Source organism: Crocodylus porosus, unplaced genomic scaffold (genome assembly GCF_001723895.1).
Source record: "Crocodylus porosus isolate Cpor-Errol unplaced genomic scaffold, CroPor_comp1, whole genome shotgun sequence".
In the NCBI taxonomy this organism is placed as follows: domain Eukaryota; kingdom Metazoa; phylum Chordata; order Crocodylia; family Crocodylidae; genus Crocodylus; species Crocodylus porosus.
Genome location: NW_017728943.1, coordinates 46,063,220 through 46,086,316, shown reverse-complemented (window position 1 = coordinate 46,086,316; position 23,097 = coordinate 46,063,220). Strand labels below are relative to the sequence as shown.

The 23,097-nt window shown below is 41.8% G+C and overlaps 1 protein-coding gene across 5 annotated transcripts in view; it reads left to right on the top strand.

The window, feature by feature from the left end:
• ACYP2 (acylphosphatase 2) overlaps positions 1-23,097 on the top strand; it is a 124,456-nt gene that overhangs the window by 28,678 nt on the left and 72,681 nt on the right. The window contains exons 4-5 of one of the 5 annotated variants that reach the window (XR_002103555.1): positions 2,810-3,014; positions 3,116-3,915. The exons of 3 other annotated variants lie outside the window; for them this stretch is intronic. Coding sequence is in view for 1 of the 2 variants with exons in the window: in XM_019549298.1 (XP_019404843.1) it covers positions 2,810-2,879 (70 nt within the window). In the remaining variant the exon portion in view is untranslated. Of the gene's footprint in view, positions 1-2,809; positions 3,071-3,115; positions 3,916-23,097 lie in introns of those variants that run through there. One more of the 5 variants, XM_019549298.1, reaches the window with a different exon arrangement.

Sequence of the window (23,097 nt, the reverse complement as noted above, 5' to 3'; positions counted from 1 at the left end):
GGCTGCATATCGGAAATCAGAGTGGTATTGGCCGATATGGCTCATTAATAATTGCCCCTCAGTATTGGCCCCAAAAACTTTTGTCAGTATATCCCTAGAAAGTATGGGTTTGGAGATGCTAGGAATACAGTGACCTGTGAGCCATTGTATTTCTGAAGTATATACTCTGAATGCTCAAGGCAATGTATTTATATTACTATTATATTATTATAATACTATTATAATATTATTAAAGTATATATATCTATTATATAAATACATATTTTTATTTAAATCATTCCACTGAAATAATGTTAGGAATATTTTTCTCCTAACCTTTTTAAGGTATTGAATAATGCAAGTTGATAACATTAGATTAAAAAAGGGAAGTCTTTACAATATCATTGTAGTGGAGCTTTCCTTTATTTTTTTCCATATGCCTCTAACTGTCTCTAATTATTACTAAAGTTTAAAATGAGGATATAGAGAACAGGAAATTTCATATAAAGAAACGTACCTTAAAGCCAATATAGAAATGGGCCCTCCTCCATAATTAATTGTACTACTAATAGGAGTAACAGCATACAGGATCAGGCATTTAACAGGAGTAGGTAGAAATTAATGAAGTTGCACATGTGTCAGCAGCCTCTGGCCCACAGAGTCTTTGGATTCAGCCTGTGGAGCCGTAGCTTCAGTGGTATTCAGTGGCGAGGGACAGCCTAGGTCACTCCACAGCCAGGTGCGAGGGGCTTTGCGGAGGGGGAGCTCTGCCTGTGTTACACTATGGAAGGTGGAAGTGAGTGGGTCCTAGTGCCTACCTGCCTCTTACTCAAATTGACTCATGCTACCCTACTGCCAGAAAATGTTACTGAGCCCTGAAGGTAGCCATGCCCACAAAGCCTTGATCATTCTCACAAAGCCTTAGTATGTGTAAGACATAGGGTAATCACTGGGAATACTTATTTGCTTAAGATTAACTATCTGTAAGGCTTTGTTGTGTTAGTTAGAGCTTTAGGGCTATACTATACTTTGTTTTGTATCCTAAATACAAAATCCAGGGTGAAATCCAGATAACATTTATTCAGTGCAGAACTCCCATCTACTCCATGGGACCAGGGTTTTATACTACATACACTCCTCTGATATCTAGGGATTCTACAGAGTGTGAATGAGGGCAGGATTTTGTTCTTAATGTGTTACTCTAATTTGACAATCTGCTCTTGTTGCGTTTTTACAAAAAAAAAAAGTTTTAAATTTCAAAAGGAAAAGATTAAATAATTTCTACACAGCAAAGTAGCCTTTTAAAATGTATTTATATTAAAATATAGTTTTATTTAGTTGGAAAATCCCTTCCAGATGCTGAAGTGCCTGTCAAAACAGTTATATAATTAGGTTAAACATTTTTCAAATTATCCTTAAAAATAAAAAATATTTATTTAATTTATGTTAACTAATAGATCAACAACTTTTTTATATTGCAAGAAAAGTGACTGTGCTTGAGGCAAAGATGTAGTTAACATTGTATTGGCAGAAAAGGCAGAAAAGGGAAGGTCTTATGCTGTGTGTGTTAGATTTTTATAGAAGTCATGTATACAAGACCCTGCTACTTGTAATATATGTTAGGAGTTTCATTCAATAATACCTGCTCTTTGAACTCTAGATGGAGCTGTTAGTTTTACAGATATTTATACTTTTCAAATTGAAATGCTTTAGGTGAAACGAGACTATATTTAGACCAATCTGGTAAAGTCCTATCATTCTTTTCATTATAGTCTTCATTTTTACTATAATCTATGGTCTTGTTCCCCCAGCCTGTTACACATCCACACAGATAGCATCTCATGACCCCTAGACACTAAAATCTTCATTTCACAGTTGTTACCTGTTGTTGAGCTAAGGGAACGGAATTTGTTAAGGTCACTCTCAAAACTCAGGCCTCTAACAGTCTGAATTGGAAGGAATGGTATGAAGTTTAAGGTAAACTGATCCAAATAAAATAAAAACCTCTATTTTTCCTGTGCATAAATGAGGATGATACAAGTGCAAGCTTTACTCTTTGCAGTATTGTGATCCTCCTCCTTATTAATAAAATGAAGCTAAGTCTTTGTAGACATTCTAGTTGTTGCCATAGCAACTTGCAGTACTAAAACAGATTTTTATCTATGTTGATTGTTTTAATGATTGCATTGTATTTGTTTACAGAAAAGGAGTTAAGACTTCCATGCCTGGATAAAAAAATTTAGAATTTATTTCAAATTATGACTACTTGTTAAATAGGTTAAAAGAATTGACATGATACTAAGAAATAATACCCAATGGAAATTTCGAAGTAGAAACTTCCGTTAACTGCAGTGTATTGAAGTAGGAAAAGCAAAAGCATTTGGAAATAATTTGAATGTGTTTACATTTTTCTTTAATTTTTCTTTTACCTTGTCATGTAAACTTTGAAGAGCATAGCACTGGCATTAACAAAAGTGATTGAAAAGGGAGGAATGGAGAACACCGAGGAAAGAGAAAGATCCACAGAAAGAGGTATTGGAGGAGAACTAGCAACAGACAGTATATGTTAACATCAGTGAGAGTGGGCTGTCAAGGTGGAAAGAATGAGCTATAAGTTCAAAAGTAGCGAATTTAGCAAGGAGGAGACCCTTACATCATCTTTGTTAAAGAAATGTCAAGTAGATTGTAGGAAACAATTGCACAAGTTTTCAAAACTGCAACTGTCTTAAAAAAAAAAGATTTTAGTCATTACAAGAACATGATAAAAATACTCCAGAACAGTTTCATGAAAAAGTTTGTTATTAACTGTTGCTTGCTTACCTGTATACAGGGGACCATCTCTGTACTGTGTTTCATATCCAAGTCAAAAATGTGATGAAAGTAAGATTATTTCTACATGAATGCAGAAACATGCAGTATAGCAAGCTAAAAAATTCATTTTCTAAGGTCTGGACCTCTGTGGCACAAAATGGAGAACAGGAAAACAGTCTTTTGATCCTGGTGCAACTTCACTGATCCTGGAAGTTACACTAAAGGTAAATTTGGTTGAATAAACTAAATTAAAGCTTAATCTAAAAGTGACTGTAGAAATGGTGTTGTGGAGTTTCATGTTTGTAATGTTTTTGTCATTCCACAGAAAAACTGCTAAACTCAAGTTGGGCTGAGGTCTGCCAGACTGGATTCTGTCTTTCACATGGACCTAGTCCTTACTGGGAAATTAAGTTAAAATACCACCCTGACTTCAGGGTAAATGACCATGATGTTAACCACTGAGTAAGGGATTGCCATATTACATATTATGTTAAGTGACCACATCTAACAAACACAGCATTAAAAATAAAGTTTCTGCCTTTACATTCTTCTCAGGCTCATATTGTAATACAATGGAATATTTCAAGTTAGACAAATCCACAGACGATGACTACTTTATAAAAAGGCTTATAGGGTAAATTGAAATTCACTGTCCTCAGTTGGGTTGCTAGAAATAGGTTGTTCTTACAAGTAAAATTTAGTAAACAGTTTTGATGATGATTTAAAAGAATGAATAGAATCAAGGTCATTGCTCCTTAGGTATTTTCACTTATAGAACCAACAGAAGGAAGCATTAAAAAGGCTTATTTTTGTTGGTTTGCTACACTGATATGACTTTGGACACAAATAAGCAGCAGATCTGATGTGCTGAAAGATACACATCATATATAGCCATTTGTCAGAGTAAAAGCACGCTTTTAAACTAAAATAGCTATACTTGGCTGAAAGAAAAGTCAGTGGTTCTTACAAAAAATCTGGAGTATATTCAGTAATACTTTATATTATTGTACTATTGTTTTTAGTATTCTATGGTAGTGCCCCCTGGTTCTAACTTCAAGTTTTCTTGTCTAGGTCACAATTCTAATACTATAAAAGCCTAAGTCTGTCTTGTCTGTCTGCTGTCCGTAACACTTTATTCACACTCTGATTGGCTGATTTATTCACACTCTGAAACAGCCAATCAGAGTGCTTCAAGCATGGGGGAGTGCCGCCATGATTCTGAAGCTGCACTGAGGACTGGACAGAAGGTGGCGGAGCTGAGGTCAGCAGTGCTGGCCTCAGCTCCCCAACCCCGCTCCCTGCAAGAGGCAGAACAGTGGCAGCATGGGGTGTAAGGTGGTGGTGCTCCATCCCAGCCTCCTTCCCCCCCCATCATTCTTGACAAGCAGTTGGCTAGTACATACATGAAAATGACAGTTCCTGCCCCAGAGTGTTTACTGTCAAAATCAGAAGGACAGTGAGTTAGCTGAGAGAGAAGTGAAGGAACATACACAAATTCACACAGCAGGTCAGTGACAGAGTCAGCACTAGAACTTAGGTCTGCTTATTCCCACCTCTTACTGATCCTCTAGACCAGGGGTGGGTTGTTATTTGGGCCTTCAAGCCATGTAGGACATTTTAAGCTGTTGTGGGCCAGGTCAGCACCTGTCACCCCACCCCTCCCACAGCAACTTGCCAAAACTCTCTATGTGCGGTGGGGCCGTGGGTGGGTGGGGAGCAGTGTTTGGGAGTGGGACAGGTAGGTGAGATTGGAATCATGGGGCTAGGTCATGGGACAGTGACAGTACAGGGCCAGGACTTGGGACATAGCCACGATCCACTGCCGCATACCCCTGCGATGAGCATGAGTCCTACAGGCAGGGATGTGCAGAAAGTGGATCATGGCTCTGGGAGCTGGAGCCCTGTGCACTGGAGCAAGAGCTGCCCAGCTGCACCTTCCCTCCCCCTGCCCAGCGCAGCAGGAGCAGGCAGAGGAGCCAGCACTGGAGACAAGGGGAGCCGAGCAGCATGCCACTGAGAACAATCCCGCTGGAAGCTGTGTGCGCTGGTTGGGGCTGGGGCCAGCAGGCACAGACAGGAGTGCAGCGCTGGCTGCCCCAGGTGGGGCTTGGCCCCTTGTAGAGCACTGTGGGGGCAATCATGGACCAGATCCAATCATTTGGCAGGTGCCCCACGCAGGCTGGATCCAGTCAGTTAGTGGGCCTGATCTAGCCTGTGGACTGTATTTTGCCCACCTCTGCCCTAGACTGTATTGCCTGTTACTGTTGTTTTCAGTAGCTTAACATTATTGTTTTCTTAAACATGGATCTGTTTCAACTCTAATTGTGAATATGTAATTACTCTCACAGTTAACTTAATGACTTACCCTACAAGGTCCAACCAACAATTGGAGGTGACAAAGAGGCTTGAGCAGTCGGTTGGTCTGATCCCAGGGGGGTGAAGGGAACCACTCCAGGGACCTAAAAGAAACAGAAGGCGGGGGACAACTTTACTTCCTCAGAAGAGAGAGGAGAAGAGAGAGAGAGGACCTTGGCCACAAGAGGGTGACAAAGAGAGAATCAGAGATATAGGTAGTTGTCTTGGGACCCGTGCAGGGAAGAACAGGACAAACAGCCACTTAGGCAGAGACCTTAGTTAAGATCCTTCAGGTTAAGATAGTAAAGAACTGTAGTGGCAAGCAACATCACCTGAAACATCAAGTGTGGTGAGGGCAGGGGATGGGGATGGGGATGGTGGAGCCCTGCAAAGAGCTGCAGAAACTCAGTCCATAACTGATCTCAGGTGCCTCCCCATAGTGTCTAGACTTATCTCCCAGAACACTGAAGGCGTGGCAGGTGGTCTATAGCTACAAGATACTGCTATTCCAACTGGGAGGTGACATGACTCTAGGCAGTGTGGGAAGCCCCCCTTACACTATCCTTAACATTTTTTGCTCTTAAGTATTAGAAATACCAGAAGCTAAACAAACAATTTCATTTTTCAATTTTTTAACCTTTTTTTTTTTTTTTAAATCATGTATTTTATAATGTGTTCCCACTGGTATACTAAGGTGTTGATAAGTTCTAATCTTAGTGTAATGTACTTTTTACATCTATTCCAAGTTCCTTAGAAAAGTCTTGCCCACCTTGAAAAGGTTTTCTTCATCCTACCATATTTGTAATCTTTTTCCATCTCTTTTCTTGGGGTCAGTTCTGTATCCACTTCAGCAAGGAAGTCATGTTCTTTTATAGCAGGAATGAATGATTAATGGCTGAAGCTAGATGAATTCAGACTAAAACCAAGATGCACATTTTTAACAGTTTTGGAACTGCTTACCTAAGGTTGTAGTGGAGTCTACACTGGAAATGTTTAAATCAAGAGTGGGCACGTTTTAATTCTTATTTGAACTAGCACATACCTTTTTAATTCAGGGGAGTCATATGGCCTTCACCATAAAGGAGGTCAGACTAAATGATCAGAATGGTCCTTTTTAGCATTACATTCTGTGAAATAGTTTTATCTCTTTCACTTTATTCTAACATTTATTGTAACAGGAGTTGCTCAGAGTAAGTTAGAAGTTTTGAGGCTTTCTAGTGGTAACAAAGTGAACCTAGGTATCATGGCTCAGATTACAGAAGATATATAATTCAATCAAGATATTTATTCTAGGAGAGAAAGGGAAGTTGTTCCTGGATGTAAATAGTCTACCTACATGCAAACTTCAAAGCTTATATAATGACTCAAATTATAATTATCTGTCAACTTCAACATCCCTTGGTTCATGTATATGCCCTATGCATTGCTGCGGACAAAAGCCAAAATATAGGGTGGCATGGGAGCAATCACCATTTTATTTCTTCTATACTGTTGCTTACCTGATATGGGGTGGCAACATCCCCAGCCAGCATAACTTGTTTTCCTCCTTCTTATGAATATTTAGTTAGAAGTAGTTATATCATTTCTTATATCGAGATTAAATTTAATAAATATAAATGATACTTTTGCAGGGAGACCAGGAAAGTTCCTTTGTTTTAGCGTGGCTGTTTTCCCCTCTCCTCTTCCTTTGGTTTTGAAAACAAAAAGCATAAAACCATGAATCCCTGAGGATTTAAAAACTGTCATCTGTCAGTGACTTTTTCCTTTGAATGACAGCTACATCTGTTTTTATAAGGGTATACACGTTTTTCCTTAAGTGTTATACATAATCCTTTTAACAAAAGTTGAAAAACAGGGGAAGAGACACCTCAGGTTTTTTCTTATGGATTGAAGGAAATTGATATGCAGCTCTCAGCATAAATGGTACTTACTTTCTCTTAGAAGTTCATTAAGTGCACACATTTCCTATTTGAAACTCGTCCAAAACATTATTAGTACAGGGTACTTCGCTTTAGTTTTTTGATTTTGCCCCATGTACATTTACAGAGATCCCAGCAGTATATCAATGGTGGTGGTGTGTCAATAGGAAATAATAATACTCTTGTATATATGTTTGTATGATCCTTTGGTTAATCAGTTGATTGGTATAGAATTTATGATATCAGTTTCAGAAATACAACAGTGACCACAGTGATTTCTGATTTCCTCAAATTTGCCTATCTATCCATCTTTACGCTAACCTCTGATGCATGACCGTCTGACTCAGAACAAGGGAATGATGCATTATCACAGTCTTCCTAGCTGTAGCTGATAGCATAGAATTGCTTAGAAAAGTCACATTTGTTAACACGGTCAATTCATTTTATTCTACAGTGGAAAGGAATATCTAAGAAAGACCTCTATTTCTAAACAAAGTTTGTTTTTTTTTTTATCATGATTTAATCAATATCAAATTTTTCTTCAGGCAACACTAACAAGCTATTAGCATCTGTAAGTACTTTCCAATTCTGCAGTCTCACAGTCAGTCACAGCTAGAGGACTTATAAGCAAGGATCTGAGTTTTCTGATTCCCACAGAAAAACGGAGTAAACTGCAGATTTTATCTGTTACTAGAGGCAAACGCGGATTTCTCGTTTTACAAGAGAAACCCATGGTGTTTGCCATTTTGCAGTGAGTTCCCTGTAGGCTGGCAGAGTTCCAGCCCGGAGGGAGTGGGAGGGAGGTTGAGAGACAGGGGTGCCATGTGTATGGACATGCACGTGGCCTCAGGTAGACTGCAGAGCAGCTCCAGCAAGTAAGTCGGGGAGAGGAAGCTGGGCAGGGCTGAGACTGCTGCCCAGATGAATGGGGCTTGGGGCCCAGGGCTGCAATGTGCAGCTGCAGGGCCCCAGCAGGGAGCAGGATGGGGCCACAGTTGACTCATCTAGGGGAGGGAGAGGGCCAGCTCCCTGCTGCTGTATGCACTCCTGGGGAGCGGTGGGGACCTGCACCCCAAGATTTGTACCCAAGGTAGGCGCAGGCTGCAGACTTGGGCTCCTGCCCTGCTTCCCGGTACCTCTGCATCCTGGCAGGCGCGACTTGGCATGGCTGGGCACAGCAGGGCTGCATGGGGATCTCCCCCCCTGCTGTCCTGGCAATGTGGTTTCAATGCCTGCTGCTGCTTTGAGGGGCACAGTCCTGCGGCACTGGCCTCACTGCAGCCCCACATGCAGGAGGTGCGTTGTCAGGGCAGCAGGGGGGCCAGCAGCACTGAGGAGATCCCCACGTGGCCCCACTGTTGTCTGCTGCACTGGGTTGCGCCTGCCAAACAAGCCCCAGGGGAGGGAAGCAGGGCAGCAGGAAACAGCAGAGCCACGCAGAGAAGCTGCTAGCTGCTTTTCCATGCCCCCCTTCTTCTCTCCCCCAGGGTCTCCAGAACCTGGCGTCCACAACCACCAGGCTCCGGAGGCTGCGGGGGGAAGAAACGGTGGGAGTTCAAGCCTGCAGCCTGCGCCTGCACTGCATAGAGATCTGGGGGGCATGGGTCCCCCCCTCCCCTCAGGGAGCGCATGCAGTGGCAGGGAACTGCCCCACCTGAGCCCACAGCAGGAGGGAGCAGGGGTGGGGGGCTGCAGACCCAGGTCTATAGCCTTGGCAGCTAGGGGCTACCTCCAGGAAAGCTGGGGGAGCAGGGGCTATGGGTGGGGGTGAGGGGCACCAGCAAGGCTGTGGGGGCTGTGGGTGGGGTGCAAGGGGCACCAACAGGGCTGGGAGACGTGGTGTGGGACTTGAATTTTAATCATGGATTTGGAGTTTTTTAGCAGAGAATTTGGTATTTTGTTTATCAAGGAAAATCAGGATCCCTCCTTATAGGGTTCATCACATAAGTGCTGAAACTACACTTACCTTGGCATCTCAGTCCAGAACCTATGTGCCTAGGAAAACTTCCATTTTTGTTTCTAGCCATGTGTTCATTTCTCCACTTGTTTATAAAAGTGTCCTCCTCTATGGCTATTGTATATGTTAGGAGGGTTGTGTTTCTGCCATGTTCTTCATGACAAGTTTCCCTTATGACCAGTGGTGATGCGTAGGGGGTGCACGTGCACCTCCTGAGAGCACTGATGCACTCTCTGTCATGCTGTGCTCCCTGTTTAGCCAGCAGGCAGGGAGGCAGGCAGGAGCACCAGTGCGCCCCCCTGCGAGCACCAGCTGTGGAGCGGAGCCACCAGCAAAAGTGGCCACGCCACTTCCAGAAGTGGCTGCAGGACTTGCGGAAGCAGCACGGCCACTTTTTGGTGAGTGAAATTGGCCCTGGCCAGTGAGATGGGCTGCTGGGGGACCCTCCCCACCCCCACCACTGACTAGTGTCAGGGGGGCATGTGCCCCCCTGACTCAAAAGGCACCAGTCACCCATACTTAGGAACCACCCAAAAATTTTACACTAGATAGTTTGAATTTCATATTAACCAAGTTATTCAGTGACCCATATTTTTTCTCAAATGAAGGCAACCCGTTATTTCTTAGATGAATGTTTCCAAGTCTTTATGCGACATTATCCTTTTTCTGGGTGTCATACTCCAACTTCCAGCAGTCTTACTGTTGGGGGTATCCTCATTTTTAATCTAAGTCTTTCCAGCATAATTTAACGTCTGTGGGGTTTGCATCCCTTTGTGTAAGGTTTACAACCCATTTGAGGTCACAGTCTGCTGCCCTGAGATGTTAGAACAGCTTTACCCTTACATGTGTACAGAACAAAATCTTTTAGTGCACAGTGCCTTTCAAAATGGGGCTGCAATATGCATTGTAGTGTATAGGCTTAAAAACCATATTAGTAATAAATAAGCATGAGCAAAGATCTGCTCCAGTAAGTACAACACATTTACTGTTTGGTTTTGCAGAAATCACCTCGTCACTGTGCTTCCATTTTTGTCTTTAAAATGAGATAAGGATGTTGCAAAGCCTTATTCATTTGTAAAGTGGTTTGTAGTCCACAGTTGAGAAATGTTACAGGATTATGAACGGTTATTGCTGGCTGATAGTAGTAATGGCCAGCTGAATGGATAATATTCAATTCTACCTTCTCTATTGTAGAGCTAATATCAAGTAGGGTTGCAGAGCTGCATCAGCCTATGCAGTAAACAGAAGCTAATATAGCTGCTATCTGAAAAGTAGATTTAGAATTGTTAACTTATTAGAAAGACAAACATTTTTCTTTAAACCACACTGAACATCAGCTCTTCTTTCAGATGTCAATAAATCTTAACTAAATCCTAAGAATAGGGTTAAGAACAAGATAATCCCTTTCTTTTTAATAATGACATATTTTGTTGAGGTTTCTTGGGTGGGGGTGACTTTCCAAGGTACAAATACCAGTTAGTTGTCTAAGTCCTATTGAATAATTTAAGCCCTTTGAAAAAAAAATCTTCATTCTAGTTGATACATTGTTGGAATCCAGTGTATTTCTTATGTCCAATATTTTCAAAACATTATGGAACTAATTAGTCAAATGTGCTGTTAGTTAGGGGTGACATAGCAGGATGTAGACTAGTTCAAGGCCCTTGTTGCTGTTGCTTATAGAAACAGATTTTTTCAGAAATCTGTAATGTAACAATATATTTTTTGCCTGACTAGTAGTTTGCAAAATTTTAATTCTCTTTATAAAGGACTCCTTCTTAACCAAATTCCTAGCAAGATAGGTGGATTGAACAGTAGTCAGGCTAGTAACTCTCCCCTTTAGAAAAAAAGAAATCTTAGAAAATGTATGGATCTCATTCTTGATAAAGCTACAAGGATGTTCAAAGTACCAAATAAAATGAATAGATATATTAATGTGCAGTTCTAAAAATGGTTCATTTAATCAAATATTCATTACTCAGTTGTCAAGATGACTGAGTTACAGCTTAATAAGTACCAGGAGCTACTATACACATACCATCTTTACAGAGCAACTGGGCTCTTTTACTCCCTCATAGCTCCTCTGTGTGCCATTTCCGCAGAGTGATGGGGCATACTCTTCACTCCTTCCCAGCTTCTGATCATGACAGGGCTGTACATGCACCATTCCCAGAGCATGACTGAGAATATATCTGCCAGTGGAGGAGGGACACAGGGATAGGACTGGGTGGTGAAGGAACTGCAGAGTTTGGTTGTGAAGGACAGCAAATGTCCAGGCAAGATGCCATGGGGATCTTGGATAATTGGACTACAATCAGAAGAATAGAAACCAGGACTGGAAAAGTGAGGAGATGAGGACAGGTATGTGGAGTCCTTGGGGTGAGGTAGAGACAGGATCAGATTGGAGGGGATGAGACCCAGGGGGCAAGTTGGGAAAGAATAAACACAAGTTCTCAAGATGCTGAAATGGAATACAAGATGCCTAAATCTCACCATTTCCCTGCTGTCACCAACTGTGTATGAAACACAGTGCAGAATTTCTTGTTGTCTCACGATGGTTCACATAACTAACAATAGCAACATTTTTATTTGTATTGTACTTTAGATGTTCTTTATAATTACATTCCATTCAATTACACGTGTGCAATAGATATTTCAGTTTTAGTAGCTAGAAATATGTGAATAGGTTGTCATCACTGAGCATGCACAAGAACAAATGGATATAAACTGGTCATGAATAAATTTAGGCTAGAAATTAAATGGTTTCCAAACATTTAATCAGTGAGGCTCTGGAAAAGTTTTCCAATAATTGTTTTTGTCCTCATTACTAACATCTTTTAAGGTGGAACTTGATCAGTTTATAAAAGGGACAATAATGACACTAGCAGGGGACTGAACCTGGAGTTCCCTTGCAGTCTTGGTTGAGAATCATAGACAATTAGCATTGTAAAGGACTTCAGGAGATCATCTAGTCCAAATCCCTGCTGAGAGCAGCACTGTCATCGCACCCAAGACTTTGTTTAGCCAGAGCCTCCAAGAATGGAAATTCCACCACCTGTTTAGGTAACCTGTTGCACCTTCCTTCACTACCCTCCTAGTGAAAAAGTTCTTCCTAATATCTAACCTAAACTTCCCTTGCTGCAACTTGAGACCATTGCTTCTTGTTCTCAGTCTAGTTCCATCCTCTTTGGAACCACCCTTCAAGTAGTTAAAGGCTGCTATTAAATCCCCCCTCAGTCTTCTCTGCTCTAGACTAAATAATCCTAGTTCCCTCAGCCTCTCCTCAGAAGTCATGGGTCCCAGCCCATTTTTGTTGCCCTCTGTTGGCCTCTCCAATTTGTCCACATCAAGGAGCAAGGAGAACGAGCAATGGCCATAAACTGTTAGAGGATGGTTTTGAGTTGGATGTAAGGAAGAACTTCTTTATGGTAAGGGTGACCAGAATCTGGAATAGACTTCCCAAGAAGTTGGTGCAGTCCTCAACCTTGGAAGTCTTGAAGAGGAGGCTGGACAGCCCTTGCTGGGATCATTTGATCTCAGCAGTATTCCAGCCCAGAGCAGGCAGATTGGACTCAATAATATTTCGAGGTCCTTTCCAGCCCTTAATTTCTGCGAATCTATGACACTTTCTTTAGTGGATGGCCCAAACTGGACATCACGCTCCAGATGTGCCCTGCCCGGAATGGATCTAGTTGGGAATGGTCCTGCTTTGAACAAGTAGTTGGACTAGATGACCTCCTGAGGTTCCTTCCAGCCCTAATTTACTATGATTTGATAATTCTGTGAATAGAAGGAAAGAATCACTTTGCTTGATCTGCTGGGAACGATCCTACTAATACAGCCCAGTATGCTGTTATTCTTCTTGGCAACAAGCACATGTTATGTTGGCTTATATTCAGCTTATTGTCCACTATAACTTTGAAGTCCTTTTCTGCAAAGCTGCTGCTTAGCCAGTCGGTCCCTAGCCTATATCAGTGCATGGGATTGTTCCATCCTAAATGCAGGACTTTGCACTTCTCCTTATTGAACCTCATGAGATTCCTTCTGGTCTAATCCTCCAGTTTGTCAAGGTTTCTCTGAATCCTAACCCTACCCTCCAATGTATCCACTACTCCCACTAGCTTGGTGCCATCCACAAACTTTCTAAACATGTACTCCATCCCATCTTCCAGGTCATTGATGAATATATTGAACAAAACCATCCCCAGGACCGACCCCTGGGGCATTCCACTTGACACCAGGTGCCAACTAGATATCAATCTATTGACTACTACCCTATGAGCCTGATGATCCAGCCAATTTTCTCTCCCCTTCCAGTCTCATCCAACCCATACTTCCTTAGCTTGCTTGTGAGAATGTTGTGAGAGACCATATCAAAAGTCTTGCTAAAGTCAAGGTCTGTATCATGTCCACTCCCCTTCCTGCATCCACAGAACCAGTCACCTCTTATAGAAGGCAATCAGGTATGATTTGCTTTTGGTGAATCCACTCTGACTGTTCCTAATTACCTTCTTCTCTAAGTGCTTAGAAATGGATTGCTTGAGGACCTGCTCCATGATTTTTCCAGGGACTGAGGTGAGATTTTTCAAGAACTGAGGTTTCTTCCCACTGCTGTCAGCCATTCCTTTAACTCAGGTGACAAAGGTTTGTGCAGTGTTTTTGAAGGTTCTTTCTTGATTGTTTGTTCATGTAAATATTCCACTGTTGATGCATGTATATCTAGTATACTTGGGCTAGAAAGTTTTGGTCAACTGCCTTTCACTTCCTTCCTACTCTCAGGGATTATAAATCAGAGGTCCAAGAGAGACCTAATTTTTAAATGGTTCTTACCTAGTTTGTAAGCATTTTATGTTAAAAAAAAATAGCACATGGCATATTAGTGTGTTAGTTTCAGTTTTTTAAAATAGAATTTCCTTTCGTTTGATTTCTGAGGAGATGATTTTCTTTCTCATTTTCCTGGGGTGAATCTCTGTACCAGTTTAGTCACATCAGACTTTAAACCCACATACAAGTCAACTCAACGTATTCAGTTCATTTATAGAGAAAACAGTTTTTTCCCCAAATACGAGTCGATAACTACAGTGAAGTTCTTGAACTGCTATTTACATGCATTAAAAATCCTAAAATAAAACTGTACCCCAAAAATACTGATTTAGTACTTTTGTTGCATGCAAAAAAATACTGCAAGCACATAAGGCAGTCTTTTTGAGGGCCTGATTATAGGTCAACCCTGTAAACCAGGTGTGATTTTTGTAGTGTTTTTGATAGAGAAAAAGGTTGACTTGTAATTGGAGCAATGTGATATGTTATATTAATAAGTAATGAATCAGAGCTTTGATGCTTTTTGTTCTGACTCAGCTGCCATCCTGAGTTTAAAGTATAAATATATAACAGAATAAAGTATTATATAACCATATAAAGAATGCGGAAAAGCACAACTTTAAACAGCTCTTAGCTGCAGAGGACAAAGTGAAATCTTCAACCTTGGTGTCTGACTTCAGTATTAGGAAAGCCTACTGACCTTATTTTTAAGGGCAGATTTTTGAGCAGAATGCTGTATATCATTGACTGTTAAAAAAAACCAAATGTTACTTTAATAACTGGTGCAAAATTATTATTCTTGAATACAAAGATGTCAGGCATATTAAAGGTCACAAAACATTCAAAGACAGGTTACCTATTTGGCAGAAGAACTGCACGAAATTGTTTACTTTTATACACCAAGCCTTTTTTGACTGATTAATTCTTTTTGAGAAACGTGACAAAATAATAAATACGTTTCCTTCGTGATTTGTACAGAGGTCTTTAGTTTGAGAACAGCTACAAATTAGCTTTGGCAGGAATAACTTGCATATTTCATCTGCTCTTAAGGATGTTTCTTGGCTTAGTAGTTGGTATTACTCAGTTACAAAGAAATAACATATGGTACAATGATTTTTCAGTGTGCATAGAAATTTTTACATGAGTGAAAAATCAAGTCTGTCTTAATTTGAGTGAATCTGGCCCCAAAGCAGACATTTTTATTATTGACATCTTTTGTAGAATCAGAGTGCTGGTTTTGATTGAAAAATTCTTAACCTTTATTGTGGGTATGGTTGCATCTTGCCAAATCATAGTGTGTTTCTTAAGTAACTTGAATATGAAGTGATAAAGTATGTTTTCTTACCAAGAAGTTATAGTGTGTGAACTGGCAAAAAAATCCATGTTGGTATTTAATTTTAAACTTTTAATTTAAAAGTAAGAAAGGCAAGGTGATCACATAGATGTACTAACATCATGAGAACGGAATGTCTCATCCAAAGTCCTGTGTTTATCTAAAGGTTTACCTCATATAACTTTATAGATTTTGACTATTGCAAATGTTTCCTCAGATAGAATATAAATATTGCTCCACCAAAATCCCTTAAAATGGAAGAAAATTAACAGATAGAATACCAGTAGGTCCATTAAAATATTTTTTTTTAATCCAGTAAAGTTTTTTTTAAAAATATGGGACAAGTACCAATTATTCCTCCACTCAAAACTTAGCTTTAATTAAAACACTCTGACCCTAATTTGACTTCAGCGAGCCCTGGATCAGGCCCTGTGGGTGGAATTAGTGAAGGATTAATGACTGAGTGCTCCCACACGGAGCCCAGCCCATGCCCAGAAGAGGCAGCATGTTAGTTGGACCCAGCTCGCCTGACATCTGTATAGATCAGGTGCTTTACTAGGGCTTTTTTGATGCTTTTATCTAATAGCTGGTTGAATCAAGTTTAGATAAGTGCCAAAAAGCCCTGCTGAAGCGCCCAGTCTATATAGATGCTTCAGAGCCAGGTCAAAGTAACATGCTGCTGCTTCTGGTAAAGCATGGTAGGGGGGTTTTTTGTTTTTTTGTTTTTGTTTTTTTTAACATCTGCAAGCACCACAATGTTTGAGAGCACTGTCTTTTCTGATGAGATTTCAGAATTTAAAATTGAGCTGTATAAATGTGAATATTATCTTGGCTTGAATACTTCATAGTTGATTCCCTCTGAATACTTGGTGGTAGGGAGCAGGAGGAGTTGGGTGTAGTATGAAAGTAAATACGGTATTTTCTACTTTATTAAGTAAAAATTGAATTGCAATGTGGACACCAATTTTATTCAGTTTTAGCTAAAACAGATGGCCTGTCATCTCTCAGGTGTTTTTAGAACATTATTGACCGGAGCAAAGCACAATTTTGACTCTTAGGACTGAGGAATGTTCTTTGAGCTCTCCATGAGTGAGCTGCTGTGCTATACACATTGGCTGCTGCCAGATGTGGAAAAAAAGAAACCAACAACAGAGCTTTACCAGAAAAGGAAGCACATTAGTTCAACCTGGTTCTCTAGAGTCTGTATAAATCACATGCTTTAGCAGGGCTTTTTTGGCAGTTTTATGTAAAGCTGATTCAATCTGCTATTGGATAAAGGCATCAAAAAGCCCCATTGAAGTGCGTGATCTATACAGATGTTGGACAAGCTGGATCAAGCTAACACAATGCCTCTTCTGATCATGTGCTGCACTCAGCACAAGGGTGCACCTAGCTGAAAGTAAAGCACTGTTTTTTGTGGGGGTGGAGGGGTTCACATCTGTAAGCAACCAATATTTTTTTTTCTATCCTTTATATCACTTTAGGGTAACTCATCAGATCAGTATTAATTCTTTTAATGTTGGTATGCATGCATATTGTTTTTTATTCCCCTTGTGTTTTAGAGGGAACCCAGATTCTCAGATACATGGTACTAGTATTAGTATTAGTGATTTTCACTGCAAAAAGAATTAAAAGGGCTAATATACTTTCCTGGTATACTAACTATTAGGTTAGGCAAGAGTGTTAGTGGCTGTCCAAAACCTAAACTATCTCTGCAACCAGTTGCTCCAGGATATTTGTTTGCACAAAATCAACCACTGACAGAGGAATCTGAATGCATAACCATCAATTGTATGTTATGTGGGCAGAGGCAGTGGGAGCTGCTCCCCCCCACTCATGAACACCATGTGTCCCTGGAGGCTGGGGGGTATGGTGGCTGCCTTCAGGTGGTGGCAGTAGGGGTGTGTCGGCAGCAAGCGAGGAGCTCCTGCATGCAGCCACGGTGGTGTGGGGGGGAAAGGCGGTGAGCGCTAACCAGTGGTTGGTGACCACCTGCAGACAGTGGTGGCCAGCGACAATTGGGGGGGGTGAGCGACGACCATGCACAGGCGCTGCCGGCAGCATTGGCGCCGCTTTTTGCCAGGGGTGCACCACCAAGCTCAGGGGGTGCATGTGCACCTGCGTGAACCCCATATGCATCACCAATGCCACCACTGATTGCCAGAGAAGTGAAAACCACAGTTTTAAATATGCCACGGTTTTTGCCTCCCTGCCACTGATTGGCAGAGGGGCCCCAGTGGCCCTGCAGCTTGTGTCATATTTAAAACTGCAGTTTTTCACTTCCTTAGTGATCAGTGGCAAACTGTCAAGCTGGGAGGGCCCCTCTGGGGGGTTGGAAGGACAAGTGGCAAAATGGAAAAAATTAAGGAGCCATTGCGAAGGGCACTTCCTTTGTGATTTATGGAGATCCCTAGTTATAGAGGACCCTGCAGACCCTGGAGTCGTCTATGGGGGGCTGTTGATCTTATTCTGTAATCTAGTGCATTAATAATTTAATTTTTAAATTTATTAATTTATTAAATTTATTATATTATTCATTTTGAGTAGGAGATTGAGAATTATTCCATAACTGGATTGCAGATATTTTAAATATAACTTGGTTGCATCTGCCTTTCCTTTTTTACATTGCTCCCATAAGTGGTGAGTACAATAATCTGGCAGGCTTCAGAAAAATTTAGATACAGTGGGCTTCATCTCATGTGCATTTGTTTTAATGCTAGTTAACTATACTAACATTGCATTATTAGCTTTGAAAAAAACACATTTTGTGATGATTTTTTGTGGTTCTTGGAAATTGGGCGAAAGATCTGATTTATAATGAGAATGAATGATTTGTTCCTTAGTAGTTTTTATACTTTGTCCGTGTTTAGAGTGGCACTCCTGTGTCAGCAGAGTAGGAAGATGTAGCTTATTCTCATTTGTTTACTTGCTGCTGATCCAAAAAGATCCTTTCCTTCAATATGTAAAGCCTTCATAACTTCATTAAAAAAAAAACAGACTTCAAAATTGGAGGCTAATATAGCCATGTTTGCAAAAACTCATAAAACTAATCGTGGCTAAGTACAGAGGTTCAAGGTAAGTTCCTGAGGTTAGGGAAATTTTTATTAGCAGATTATGCTATTGCTCGTAGGAAAGTAGGGATGGAAGGACCTTCATGAGCAGGGATCCAGGTTTTCCGTTTCCCATGGAAAAACAGAAAAAACATAGATTTTCCCTTTTGTCTAAGAAGACCCCAGATTTTTTATTTTTAACAGAGCAATACACAGATTTTGCTCTCTCGCAAAGAACTCTCTGCAGGCTGGCAGAGTTCCAGGCTGCAGGGGGCTGGAGGAGTGGAGGAAGGTGGGCAAGCACGGCACACCATGTACATGCATGTGGCTGCCAGGCAGTCTGGAGAACAGCTCCTGCAGGTATGTTGGGGTGGGGGAGGATTGAGGCCCCCATAGGGAGGGAGGGAAGGAGTTGGGCAGGGCTGGGGCTGCGGTTGGGGCTGCTGCCCAGCCAGGCGGTTTGGGGCCTGGGGCTACAATGTATGGCTGGAGGCCCTGGTAGGGAGAAGGATAGGGCTTCTTCAGCATGCTGGGAGCCGGGAGGAGTGGGGAAATGTCATTTTCCCTGAAAAGGGGCATTTTGCCTCGCACCAAAGCCCATGCCCAGGGATGTGCTCAGTGGCAAAAAGTAGTAGAACAAATTTGTGATGCTACTTTTTTTTCCTGCTGCAAACGCATGCCCCTGTATATGGGGATGTGCCCCTGGAGCTGTGAGATGTGGATTTGAATCCCTTTAGGCCAAGGAGAGCTTATAATGCAGTTCTTCCACTTCCTGTTTGAGTTCTCTACTCTAGGTGGGTGCTGACAGTGCTGTCTCCTCTTTTGACCTTGCTTTTAAGGTGAGAATGGCTACTTGCTGTATACTGTGTGGGACTCAGTGCAAGGCATGGTCTTAATGAACTGTCTCTGCAGCGGCTTAGGCAGAATTTAGGTAATACTTTATCTCCTTTTTCGATCACAGCGTAATGTACATGGCAGTTATAGTCCAGCTGCTTAGGCTGGTGCACTCCTTGTATGCACATAAGCTGAAGTTCAGGAGCACAGAGATCTTTGCAATTCAGAGTGTAAGTAATAATTTGTATTTAGGTTCCTAATAAATTTTGTGGTTGCTAGAATGAAGGGATTCTGGGTAGCTTTTAGGAAAGTAAGCACCTACATTTTAACTAAGCCCCACTTAGGTACCTAGCTGATTAATCTAGATTTGTCCTACGTATCTAGCCTTGTACAGTATCCTTTTCTATTTAATTTAATCCCATTTCTGTTACTTCTCTAACATAATGGTAGGAATTACTCTTAGTTACCATATATTATACAGGTAGGATTTTGCAGATGAAATTTTTTTAAATTCTGATATCACAATTTCTCCAACATTAAGACACCATCTTTTAAAATACATATATTCATTGAAGAAAGCCTTGATTTCATTTCTGTCCTTTACCAGAGAAATGTAATTTTTCCAGATAGAAAATGCCATTTTTATGCAATAATACTCCTTTCACTTCAGACAAAAAGGACATTTGCTGGTTGGGATTTGTAGAAAGCTGTAATATGCTAGACCACAAGCTAAATAGTCTTGAGTGCCTATACATGTGCTGCGTTAAGAATGCATCCAAGCAGATTCGATTAATGGTGGCAGGGTGCTTTGATTAAAACTCATCCCACAGCCATTTTGAAATGTGGGACACTGAATACATGTGACACTGCAGCATTTTAATTAGAGCAGCTGTCCAGGAGCTGCTCTAATTAAAATGTTCCCCCTCCCCCACCATTGCAGAGCACGTGTATAGATAGACACCAAAGCTGTCCTCCAGAAAAGGATGTGGTGCCTGGCAACACTTCTGTGAATTTGAAGTTAGTTGGCAACTGCTTCTGTGAAAATTGGCAGTAAGGCTGGTTGAAACTAAGATTTTTTTTTCCCCATTTTTAAAAAGCTTGTCATTCTGAAAACCAAAAATGTTAAGGCAAAATAAACGATTTCACCTTGATTTTTATGGAAAAATTATAAAGTGGCAACTGACTGCCCCCTATTCCTGGGAACTCCTTGTGCTGTTCTCAGTGTTGGGGTACTCTATAGAACGATAAGCCTTAGATGCTTTGAGAGCCATGTTTCCACTCCAGAAGCTGTGGGGCCCTCTGGCCAGAGACAGTTCAGACAGTAAATCTGACCCAGAGCCCCAGATCTTAGGATCTCTGTGGCTGTCCCTAAACTTCATACCTTGAAAACTCAAGTTGTCTGTCAGGCAGATGTTTAAAAAATTACAGTTTTAATGAACTTGTATATTCTGACTGTTTGCATCAGAAAATCTCTAACTAATTCTAGTTATTAGTCAAATTACATTCCTTTTTGAAATGAAATGCTTTAAGCTCTTTAATCAGCCTCTTGATTTCTACACAATTACCCCCTGTCATAGTACCATATTCATATGGGGGATAAATAGCATTTTCTTCATGCTATCACTGGTGCAAACTTCTCTGCCATCCGTGCTGCTCCTTATTTGACCAGAAGGACTGTTCCTGAGCCATGCTGCTAAGCTCCAGAGACCACAAAAAATATGCTCACTGTTTTTCTGTTAGACCCAGGCTTCATTCATGTGTTCAGTCTGTTTATCAAAACCCCATTGTCAAAGCTAGGATATGGTCAGTTTTTTAGAGAACGTGCAGGCAAATATAGTTCCCATGTATCCTTGCAATAAACTGTGTTCTGTTGGGCTGTTTTTCTAGCTCTCACTGTCGTAGCATGACTTGTCATATTATCATATTATCCTCATGCTCTCAGAAGCCCTCTGCAGTAATCCCCACAGGATTTTATGTGAGACATACTAGTGAGAGAAAAGCTGATCAGATGTAGGCTGTCTCAGTGATGAATGCTGCTAACTCAGTTGTTATTCCAGTAGCTATTTTTCCAGCTTTCACACAGTATTTTTCCCTCCCAGTTGGAAAAAAGTGCTGAGTATTAGCATGAGTGAGGTGAGGAAACTCTGCACAATGTGAAGAGCACATACTAACCATGCCAGGAGTGTCAAAATATGAATCAAAATCTTCTTATGTTGAGTATTGAACGTAGTCAGTTTACATTAGTCCGTTTACTCTCTACATCAGCAATTTTTTCCTGGCTTGAAGTGCCTTTGTGATGTTCAGCAGTGTCATGGAGTGGAAGTCTGGATCCTGCCCTTCAAGATTAATAATATATATTGCATTTTGGCAGGGGAGCACAGGGGCTTAAGTTATAACAAAGATTTGCTTAGCTGGTTATGAAGACAGAGGCTCAGTGGATCCAAGAATATAAAAATGGTTGCAAAGACTCAAATTCCATTTTTAAAGTCTTTGCTTTCCTTCTGTAAGCTTTCGGAAGGAAACCCAGGCTGAAGAACTCTTGTTATGTAGTTCTTTTGTAACTGAGTTTGTGGTTTTAGTTTCCTTAAGTTGTGAATGACTTTGTTTTCTTTATAAAAAAATGTAGTATAGTCCAGTAATTATTAGAGTAATCTCTGGTAGGTTAATTATTAAAATAATTGCTGATGTCACCTGCCCTTTCCATCATAGCGTTAATACTTTAATACCTGGTAGAGGACAGAAGGGACCTTTAAAAGGGAAAACAGTAGTACAGAATTAAAAAAATCATTAAAATTGCAGTTTGACTTGCCATATGTGCCACACAAAAATAGAAATGATAAATCAAATTTAGCAGAATATCCCAAGTAACTCAAATGACACAAGTATTTATACTTTAGGAGAATTTAGGAGAAACCAGGGGTGGGCAGAGTATGGGCCAACGGCCAGATCCAGCCTGCTGAGGGAATTTGTCTGGCCTGCAGCAGGTCCTTCAGTCTTGCCCAGCCCAGGCCCTGGGCTGTGGCAAATGTAGCTGTTTCTACCACCCCCAGGCACACAGCAGGGCTGAGGCAGCACAGCAGCTGGACTTATTTCCACCATCAGACCAGGCCCTGCTGCCCGAGCACTCTAGCTGGTCTGCCCTGCACCCACCACTGGAGGCAGGACCCACATGGGCAGGGTGAATGGCCAGGTGATGGGATGGGGTCGTGAGTGGGCAGGCAGGAAGCAGTGTTCAGGAGCAGGATGGGTAGGTGAGGCCCGTCTTAGAACGGGATCTTAGGACAGTGATAGCATGGGCCGGGGTCCAGGGCAGAGCTGGTCTTGCAACAGGCATGGGTTCTATGGGCAGGGGCATGTAGGAAATGGACTGTGGCTGTGCTCTGGGCCCTTGCCCCATGCTGTCACCACCCCAAGATCCCACACCTGGCCCCAGATGCAGCTCCCTGCTCGCCCACGGCCCTATCCTATCCACCTGGCTGTGTGCCCTGCCCATGCAGGTCCTGGCTGGTCTCTGTAGTGACCGCAGGATCATTGTGTGGTGACAGCACAGGCCTAGGACCTGGAGCAGAGGCATGATCTGCATGCCCCTAACAACAAAACCAGTGCATTGCCACTTAGCTCCACACTGTAGCACCCTCTTGCCCTCCACAGCACATTGAGCTGGTTCAGAGCTGCCCCTAGCTGGCAGGCTGACCTCCAGGGCCCCCAGCCAGCCAGGACTGTGTGGCAAAGTGGGGTTCTCCGACTAGCCACAGTGTTAGTTTTCCCCACTTGCCTTTGGGCACGCCACCCACCTGACTCGTCTGCCATGTCTTGTTCTTAATTAATTACAATGTTAATTAAGATGGGAGTCTGCCCATTCTTGCCCTAATGCCAGGAGGCTCCGATCCTCCCCTACACTGCAGCCCAGCCTCACAGATGGCATCCAGATGACACAGTGCTCCCAGCCTACAGGCAAACCAAGCTTTAGCCTTGTTAGGCTTCAGACACACACACACACACACACACACACACACACACACACACACACACACACACACA